The following is a 9,983-nucleotide window of genomic DNA, read 5'->3' on the forward strand; positions in this document are numbered from 1 at the left end:
ATTGGCAAATGGAAACTTCAAGTAGTTCCTGGTCATTAACGTTGACTTGTGAAAAAGACTAGCTGTTTCATGGAGGTGATGAAAGGGAAGAAAGAGAGAAAGATTACTGGTTACTCTCAGTAGCCGATGATGTTTACCACACAACATATTCCACCTCTTTAACAATCAATTAGAAGAAATGATGAACGGCGCATCAATTTACCTTCCACTTTCATTAATCATTTCAAAAGTTTATGAACATGATACATTTGAATTTGATGACTGCTTTAATGTCTAGAATTGTACAAGGACAACTTACACATTCAAAATTCAATCAACCCAAAATTTTGGATGAAATAAAGGGAAAGTAAAGGGGAAAAATATTCAAGAGGATTGCATCTAATAAAATGAATTACACTACCAACTGCAACTACAGATTACTTTATACACAAGAATAGGCCATTCAAGTTAATAACATGGCCCAAGTCACTAGGTTAGTGGATGGATCCGGTTTAAAGTCCTGGTCCCCCTTGGCCTGCGTTTGCCATTTGCATTCACTATAACAGCGCGTGTTCTGAAAGCAGACAGTATATAGTTTTTTGCAATGAAAAATGTTTTCATCCAGTAACCTTATTTGCACTTTTTAGCACATGTCCTCCTTAGAACGAGAAGCCAAGTATAGCCCGCAATCATTCCTGCTTCATAATATATTTTAATATCATGAATCATGAGAGCCTTGAACCATCAGAGTAATACGCTTAGCACTGTCCGCACGAAAGCTGTCCCCTTTAAATGCAATCTGAGAGTAAAATCATACTCAGGATCCTCCAGACAATTGAAACAACAAAAAGCTATAATTGTTTAAAAAATCCCTTGTCAGTTACTAAAGCTGTAGCCTGTAAGTTACCTCAGTCGGACTATCAGGAGGGAACCACCGCAACAATGCACCAAGATGCACAACAGCGGGAATTAGCTTGAAAAGCAAAGGTGTAGTCACCTGCACTATTTCTGTCTGCGTAAGCTTCAAAATCTCACAAATAGTTGAGAACTTGATGCAAATAACATATCAAGATTACCCATGAAACTGGCTATAATACTCAAAACTATGCACAATAATTCTACAAAAGGAAGACCAAATGTTTTACTGGTTATAGCCTGTTAAAAACTTCACTCAGATTTACTGGTGATACCCTGGTTGTCATGTGTATGCAAACAGACAAAATAAAGATGGTCAACAAACAAAATTTATCTACCAAAAACAAATAATACGGTTCACTGATGATGGCTAGCTGAATACTATGAACATGATTTCCGATAAAAAGGATTATCATACTTTTCATTAAGCCCCATTTTCTATATTATACAAATGTTGAAAAATTACGTCAGAAAAATGACCATGGTTTGTGGGCTTGAAACAATAGTTTGCCAGAGTAGATGCAACTTGCAATCTCTATAGTGGGTATAGATAGCCTAATAACTCTAACCCTTGTACCAAAACCATAAAGTTATTCTATGATAAAAAGAAAATTCAATCGTGACAGAAGCTTTAAGAGGATATCGCTATACAAAGAGAGAGATAATTGTTTCTGCAAAGTAAAAATAAAATAAAACAACTTTAATTTTAGGGATGAAAAACTAGCATGTCTTCGAAGGGGATGGAATGGCTCGAGTGATACAAATCACACAATGCCGGCAAAGTAATTGCCAGTTTGAATTCATGACAAATGAACTGCACCAGGATTGCTTAAAAGACCAGTATTTCAACATTGTTATAAGGTTTGATAATTTCGTATAAATATTATTCTATAAAGAAGTGCATGCATACCAGACTAAGAGCTGTTGTTCCAAGAAGCAATAAATACAACTTTCCCTGCAGTAAGAATCAGACATTCAATTTATGTATTTAAAAGTAAACGCAGAAAAATGCAATTACATTCACATTTCAAATGATAAAAGCACAGCTAGAAAACTGCATATTTTTTTAATAAAATACATTTCCAACCTTGTGCTAAAATTTGTTTCCTTAAATACTGGAAGATAAATTTCACTGTCTTCATAAGCATAAGCACAAATTAGATAAAATGACTGTCCCAAAATGAAGCACATACCTCAACTAAATGAAGATTTGAAGCACGGCTGAGAAGAACAAAAGCAAATTCCCCAATTTGAGCCAGGGACATCCCAACCTACGCATGTGGAATAACCTAAGGCTCCTCCGTCAATGAAATGTATGAAGTAATCAACAAGCAGGTGTAATTGTATTAACTGTTGTCAAATCTTACAAGAAGTGAAGTCTTGTTGCTGTATCCAAACCCCTTGACAACAGATGCAGCTACAATTGTTTTTATAATGATCACCAGTATAACAGCTGCCAGTAAAATGTCAACATGATTCCAAAGGAAATGGACATGTATAAGCATCCCGATGCTGGCCAAGAACAGGGCAGCAAAAAAGTTGCGAATTGGCTCAACCTAAATATTTATTAACAACCTTGAGTAACCTCAAATAACTAAAGCAAAAGATGAACATCTGAAATTTTATTTGCTTTTGCTTCAAGAAGGATCCTTGAAATACATTTGGGAAGACCACCGTCAATGATGAAAATACAAAGAAGTATCAAACAGAATATTCAAACATACCCACTCCACTAAAACATGCTTAACATGACAAAGAACAGCTGAATACCCAGCTACCCACACGGAAAAAAAAAAATCATAAATACCAAGCAAAAGATAGGAACTACAAAGAACATAGATCCTAGGACAATGTCTTACTTGTTCAAGTGTATGTTGACCAAGATCTGTTGTTGATATCATCACTCCCGCAGCAAAGGAACCTAGTTCAAAGCTTAAGCCCAGCTTATCACTACACTGAAATGAAACAACAACTTATTAAAACATTTTTTTAAAGTTACAAAAGTTGTTTGGACTTTATAAATGTATGTATAAAGAAGTGTCAGGCATGCATGCATTTAAGCAACCCCTCAAATTTAGGGAAATAAAGTTGGGTGCATATTACACATCAAGAGAAAACAACCAGACTTATCCATGACTGGCATCATACAGTGTACATGATAAAACAGACTACTAAGATGAAATGGATTTCCAAATAATGAAGATTAAGACTTCATAGAAGGCACACCCAAGCAACAAGTAGGCAGAATGCCACTGATGCAAGTTGATAAAGTTCATTGGTCTGCACAAAAATAAAATAAAATCAGTTCAAAACTAACACACAAACATTTAATGACAGAGCAAAAGGTCTATCTTCACCTGAGAGGACAAGCTTATCATAAGCTTAAGGAACCATGGCACACATGTACGACATAATATTGTCAAAACGGCCAAAAATGAAATCAAGACCACCAACCTGAAGCAACAGAATTAATAAACCAGAAAGAATAAACAACTGAATTAAGCATACAACCAAGTAGGATGAAGTTAATATCATCAGCACATCAAGTCAAGGTCACTTCCTTACGAAATTCAACTAGAAAATGGAGTATGTAATGCTGTATTGCTGTTATCTATGCAAGCAGAACACCTTTAGTTACAAGTTTCTTTTTTTAGATCCTGGGACTGGACACAGTTAAGGGGCAAATCCTCTACCCACATATGCTACTCTAGTTACTAGTCTTTTATGTAGATTGATTCTGGGATAGGATAAGATTTTTTTATGACAATCATCTGGTTGTCATCTAATGGTCTCTTCAAGGAACTCTCCATCCCAAGAAAGCAAAAGGAACAAAGAACTTTATTCTATTCCCGAATTTGATTGTTTTTTCTTTGTATTTTGTTGTAGTGCCTTTGCTAGGGATGAATTTTGTGGACTCTCTTATATGTACACCTTACTGATAGGGGTGTGCAAAAAATCCAAATTGATCCGAACCGATCCATAACCGATCCGATCCATATTGAAAAATCCGATCCATTTTTAAAAAAAATCCGAACCGAACCACTTTATAAAACCGGTTCAGTTATCCGATCCATTTTTACAAAGTGGATCGGTTCGGTTCGGTTTGGTTTTCTAAAAAAACCGATCCATATATGAATAAAAAAGTGGATAACTGCACCGCACCGAACCGATCCAATTTCAAAAAAACCGATCCATATTTTAAAAAAACCAAACCGATCCACTTTATAAAAAATGGATCGGTTAACCGATCCACTTTTATAAAACGGTATAAAACGGTTCGGTTCGGTTTGGATCGGTTTTTTGAAAAAACCGATCCATGAACACCCCTACTTACTGATAGCTATTATTAAATCATAATTATTAATGTCACATAAATTTTGTATTGAAGACAACAATAACAATTTTATCGTAATAGCGATATGATAATAAGACTAGGGCAATCCATGCACTACAATGTTTCTTTTAATAAAATTCACATACAAGAAGTGCATTAGAACTTCATGTTAACATATCATGCTCAGTAATGGCCAAAAGGGGGTCAAGCACACCAAAAATTTCAGCTCACTTGCATCATCTTAAAATCTCATAGTCATAACAACCTAAGCATCAAAACTATGAGCAGAATATCTTTTATTGATCCACAAAATAGATGTTGAATAGCTCAAAGTGGAATGACAAGATGAGAATACTATGTAGCTGCATTGGGGATCCTTGGGGTTTAATATCATATCACAGATCTTCATAAACTATGGAGAGAGAAGATAAATGAGGGAAATCGATCCTATGATTAACTTACGACTTAGTCATGGATATTACTCCCTGAAGAACACCTGACGTTCCACCCAAAACAGGAAGCAGCGCAAAGAGCAAACCAACAGCACAATCCTGAAAAGAACCAATAATTTCAAACATTTCATTAAAAAAATCTTAACAAGGAATATAGGCGTCATTGATAGCATTAGTCTCTACTAGCAGCAGCAATGTTTCAGTCATACACGTGCATTCATTAATACAAAAATAATAGTACATACCTGCAGTATCAGAGTTCCAATTGTAACCTGACCATGAAGGGCATTGACACTATTCCTTTCCATTAAGAATTTCAAGACCTATGGATCAAAGAAGAATATAAACAAATTTAAAGTAAAATAACAGTAATGAGAAAATAAAATATTTCAAGATAATGCTTTGTTTAGGTGTGATGGAAAAGAAGAATGATAATATCTAGAAAAGAAGTGATCATAGAAAGAGATTAGTATTTTAGATTTTTCATCAACAAGAAAACTTCACTCGGCTACTCTAACTCGAAGCCAACTACTAGTGCATTGCATATAAATTTCTCCTCAATCTAACACTAAATGGAACTGTGTCCTTCATAACATTCTAGCAAAAATCTTCATTTTGTCCTTAAATTTTTGCTAGATTTGATCTGTGATAACAAAGCCTATATTTCAACTAACACTTTGACCCTAAAAAGATAAAGGGACCACCTCCTTCAAAGAAAAATACCTTTATTTCTCATATTTTCCATTGTCCAGCAATTTAATTAACACACAGCTGAAACACTATGACAGCTGTATAGAATGCAGAAATATGAATCAAATATAATCCAAGTGCAACCAGTTAATGATTGCAATAGTATATCACAGTTATTAAAGTGCACTGTGCAGGCATAAGTTACTTAAAATACTTTTTGCCTGCAGTTAAACATTAAACAACATAACAAGTTCATTGTCCAACAAAGTTGTAGCCATACTTGAGGTGTATAATGTAGAAAAGGGATATCAGAAAGAAAACATGTAACAGTGTGATCAGGAAATTACCACAGCTGTTGAAGACATGGATAAAAATGCACCAACAAATATTCCTTCAGATGATTTACCACCACATAACTGCATGTAGAATTTAGGTGTAAATATCAGAAATTCACTGACAACAAAATGGGAAGATTTTTGTAATAAATAAGACTACTGGATCAGGATGACATCAATTGTTTCACTTAATAGGATGCCACGAAATCAACCCATTTTCCTAGAAAACTATTTTAACAGTGTCTTATGGCCCTGTATTGAGATAAATTTGATAACAGGGTCAATTCACCCATAATACAGTAGACCAATAAATGCAACTCACAGATATACCGAAGATTCAACCCCTTATGTCTGTGTGGGGGGGTTGGGAGTGTGTGTGAGAGAGAGAGAGGGGGGAGAGCAAATTTTTAATGTATAATTAGAATAAATGAATCATGTTAATATCGAAGTCTTGGCGTGATATCAATTTGATCTGTAACTAAAAAAAGGTAAATGCCATAATGAGGTAAATGGAGAGAAATAATTCTAAACTTAAACAGTAAGATTAGTGTATCAACCTAGGAAATCTTTTTAAGTTCCTTCCGATCAAATCTCTCGTCTAGTTTGATCTCATATAGGTAAAAGTATTATGCCAGCTTACTCTTTTTTTATAGCATGAAAACAGGAAAGTTTTTCTTGCCAATTCTCACAATATTCCTATATAGTTTTTTATAGTTAAAGACAGATCTCATATTATGAGAAAGCTACATTAATTCATCCTGCTCCATACATAAATCAGAAAATCTTTCCAGAACTGAACCAAAAACTAAACATAACTGATATCAAGAGTTTGTGGTATACCAGATAACAAGATGTAATGAACAATATGGGTTGCAAACTTGCAAAGCATATTTATAAGGAATTAAGTTTTGCAAACTATTTGTAGAAGAAAAAGACATACTGAAGCTGTTACTCCACACAAGCACATAAATAAGAAAATTTGGAGCAGGCCTCCGAGAATAGCCACTGCTCGGACAACTCGAAGCTGCAAACATGAAAAGAAAGATATATATCATATATGGATGAGCAAAAAGTATACAGGTTTAAGCTAAAAGGAATTAATGAGTATACAATCCAACCTTTGTTGTTGAAAACTCTAAGCCCAATGCAAAGAGCAAAAATATAACACCAAATTGAGCAACTGTCTCAACCTGCAAGGAATGAAAGCAATATGAGAGGCTATTATGAGATAAAATAGATGACATTAAATTATCACTTCACTCCGGTATGTCATGAAGAAAGAGACTACCCATGACATCATGATCCCATTCAAACAATGATTTTATTTCTAGAAATAATGTGGCTAGCTAAAAGAGAGGGGGAAACGTACTTGGACCATTTCACTAACAAAACTTAAACCTCCTGGTCCAATGATTGATCCTGCCAGCAGATATCCAGTCATCACCTGCAAATTTAAATGTATGGATGATCCCACTTCTAAGAGGTATATGGTAGAGATAACTAGTTAAAACACTAAGACAATGATTGTGACCAAACCGGTTGTCCAGCACAAGCAAAGGCAATGCCACCACAAGTTGCAGAGACAATGACAACCACGAGATCTGATATCAATCTGAAAATACGGTGTATATAAAAGGATAAGCAGCCCGACTAGTTAGTAGCTGCAGCCACTCATACATGTAATGCTACTTGAAAAAGAAAGAAAAAGGGTAGGAACAATTTGTAAACCTCAAATCTAATTGAAGAACAGGATACTTTGACTTGGGATTGGATATGATAAAGACATTGTCCTGATGATGAAACAATAAGAAAAATATAAATAAAATAAAAATTAAATCCATTTTTGAGAAGAGTGATAAGATTGAGCTTTCATGCATAAAATTGTAATGATGTAGCAGTAACAGAAAATTATAGCACTCTGTTTAAAAGACCTAAACTTCAAGAGCTTGAATCAGACTTACCTTTCGGTCAATTAAAGTTGGCATATCCTCTGCCCTATTCTCATTATCTAAATTGAAGACATCGTGGAACTGAAAAGACCTGATAAAAAAGTTGACAAATGTAATAGATATAGAAAATAGTAAATGCATTTGCATTTAATTTTTTAACCAACAGTCCATTCGAATCTACAAGAAATAGGTGCATACTTTTCCTCTTTGCTCTCATTTTTCTTGGGCCTAACTCTGGCAACAGTTTCCAAAACAGCCTGACACATTAAACATGTCATGAGAAGGACATTAGATCATGAGTCTACTCAAGGGCATATAATAAACCACATATGTAAAATCCGTCAAAAATATGAAGACTCAAAATTAGAAAATCAGAAGTAACCAAGACGCGGTTTCCCACCCTAAAATTCATTATCCAGAGAATCTAAAACACAAATTCGACACATCATAAGTGATTCTGAACATGTTAACATAAACTCTAACTTCTGTCCTCGAATCAGCTTTATAATCATCTAACAAATTAAAATTATCATCAACAGGCTTAAGTCCTGACCAGAATTGAACTCTAGCCAAAAGCTAGATACCTATACTACCGGAATTAGGTCGCTAGTGTGCTAAACACTATTGCCCCCAGGATTGTTACATGTCTAAACAATCCAAAAATTCAGGAGGCAATTAAATATATCTTGAAAAGCAACTTACTACATACCTGCTGTCCAGCAACGCTGTTGTTGAAACCACCAGGATCGGTACCTGCAAAAGAGTCAGGGTAGTTCATTAAAGCGCATTCATCTGAAAAAAAACTTACCACAATGCTACGCACACGTGGTTCGTCAAGGATTCAACACGTTCATGACAACATATCCACGAGAAAACATGGAAGTTGGAAACATTTCAATGAATTACCAATACCATCATAAAAGCCAAAAAAAATTATAATCACAGTACACACATTATTACGAGGAGAATTTACAGAAAGTAGAAGTAATTTAGCAACGCACCAATATCACAAGAAGAATCAGGAAATTGAAGAAAAACGCATCCAGAAAATTAAACGAAACTCCAATTGAACGGCATTTTAGGAGATTCATATTGGAAAAGCACACACACAACAACGACGATCCAACGGAACGAAATTAAACGAGAAATTTAGAAAGGGTTGAGCATTAAAAAGACGAAGCGAGAGAAGGTAGATCTGCGAACCTTCATTCTGCTCATTATCGGGGAACTCTCGTTCGAGAGCCCGATCGATCATGTTGGCGAAGCTGTCATCGTCGGATCTAGCGAGCGAGGCATTGGCGAGGGCGGTTGCGTTGGCTCCGGCGAGGAGAAGCTCCGGGTCGGTCTGGGCGTCAGCGTGGCGGAGAGAGAGAGAGAATGATGGAAGAGAGAGAAGCAGATAGCAGAGAATGAAAAGGTTGGGAAGCGCATGTGGCGTTAACCTCATCTCCGAGCGTCGGAGAGAGAGAGGAGAATGGAGGAGTGGTGAAACGACGCCGTGGGGAGTTAGCAGCAGCGTGGTGTTTGGCGCGCGAATTGTTTATCTCTTTGTGTCACTCCTCACTCTTAACTCTTACGCGCAGAGAGGTTGTGGGTTAGAGAGGGGTAGCGTAGAGTGGAAGTGGGAAAGTACCAAACGGTCCTCCATTTTATTCGGTGTTGTGAAAATTGAAAGAGCAAGTTCCCAGTTCGAACGCCAGGATGGCCAAGTGCGTCTACGCGCAACAGGGCGCGTGTCTTTCACTGCACACCCAAGATGCTTACTTCTCTCTCTCACTCATGCAAATCATTACAGCTACAGAGAAGTTAAGAACTCAACTTTTCTCACCAATCATGTTTTTTTCGGATTTACTGGATATTCAAAATTTTCCCTTTAACCTAAATTTGGAAACACATAACATAATTGATAATTTCTTTTTTTTAATAAATATATCTACAGCTTACTAAATTTTTAAATAAATAATAAATGAATATAAATTTATTGTTTATTTTATTAATTTAAAATAAATCATTCATCCTCTCCTCTCCTCTTCTTAAAGTTTAATTATTTATTTTCTGTGCTTTAGGGATGTAAAAATGGTATGTTTTTAATTTTTATTTTGAATTCTAATGTTGATAGTTTTAAAGAATAAAAACATTTGATAAAGTATTAATTTTTTTAATTTTTTTTCTCCTATTAAAGATAATGATTAATGAGAATATATGTTTCTTATTATTAAATAATGAGAAAAGAATCTGATAAATAATTTTTTCCCACTCTAAAACTTTTATTATTATTTATTAATTTTATTAAAAATTGACATATAAATTTTGATATAAAATAATATTT

The 9,983-nt window shown here is 35.1% G+C and overlaps 1 protein-coding gene across 2 annotated transcripts; it reads right to left on the bottom strand.

Moving 5' to 3' along the window:
- Positions 1 to 169: 169 nt before the first annotated feature.
- Positions 170 to 9,395, bottom strand: KEA4 (K+ efflux antiporter 4). Of its 2 annotated transcripts, XM_083069059.1 has the most exons (20): positions 8,858 to 9,381; positions 8,364 to 8,407; positions 7,853 to 7,911; positions 7,667 to 7,745; positions 7,434 to 7,495; positions 7,242 to 7,317; positions 7,075 to 7,149; positions 6,824 to 6,895; positions 6,646 to 6,729; positions 5,718 to 5,786; positions 4,926 to 5,003; positions 4,691 to 4,779; positions 3,252 to 3,348; positions 3,121 to 3,174; positions 2,754 to 2,849; positions 2,262 to 2,450; positions 2,088 to 2,165; positions 1,805 to 1,849; positions 887 to 976; positions 170 to 778 (listed from the first exon to the last, which is right to left on the bottom strand). In XM_083069059.1, the coding sequence occupies exons 1-20, from the start codon at positions 9,099 to 9,101 to the stop codon at positions 698 to 700; spliced, it is 1,761 nt and encodes a 586-aa protein (XP_082925185.1). In that variant the 5' UTR covers positions 9,102 to 9,381; the 3' UTR covers positions 170 to 697. The 2 variants fall into 2 exon arrangements, 1 of the variants encoding a protein (XP_082925185.1); XR_014431797.1 differs by lacking the exons at positions 170 to 778; positions 887 to 976 and having other exon boundaries at positions 1,816 to 1,849; positions 2,088 to 2,183; positions 8,858 to 9,395.
- Between the last annotated feature and the right edge of the window lie 588 nt (positions 9,396 to 9,983).

This window comes from Cajanus cajan, chromosome 2, assembly GCF_000230855.2.
Source record: "Cajanus cajan strain Asha chromosome 2, NIPB_CcT2T_4, whole genome shotgun sequence".
Taxonomy (NCBI): domain Eukaryota; kingdom Viridiplantae; phylum Streptophyta; class Magnoliopsida; order Fabales; family Fabaceae; genus Cajanus; species Cajanus cajan.

Bases quoted from the DNA above. Each gene is read 5' to 3' on its own strand.
- KEA4 (XM_083069059.1), bottom strand. From the start codon at position 9,101: ATGAGGTTAACGCCACATGCGCTTCCCAACCTTTTCATTCTCTGCTAT. The intron at 5,004-5,717 runs GTAATTTCCTGA...TTTGATCCATAG, and splicing joins CCATGTCTTCAACAGCTGTG to GTCTTGAAATTCTTAATGGA. The intron at 977-1,804 runs GTATGCATGCAC...GAAATAGTGCAG, and splicing joins GAACAACAGCTCTTAGTCTG to GTGACTACACCTTTGCTTTT.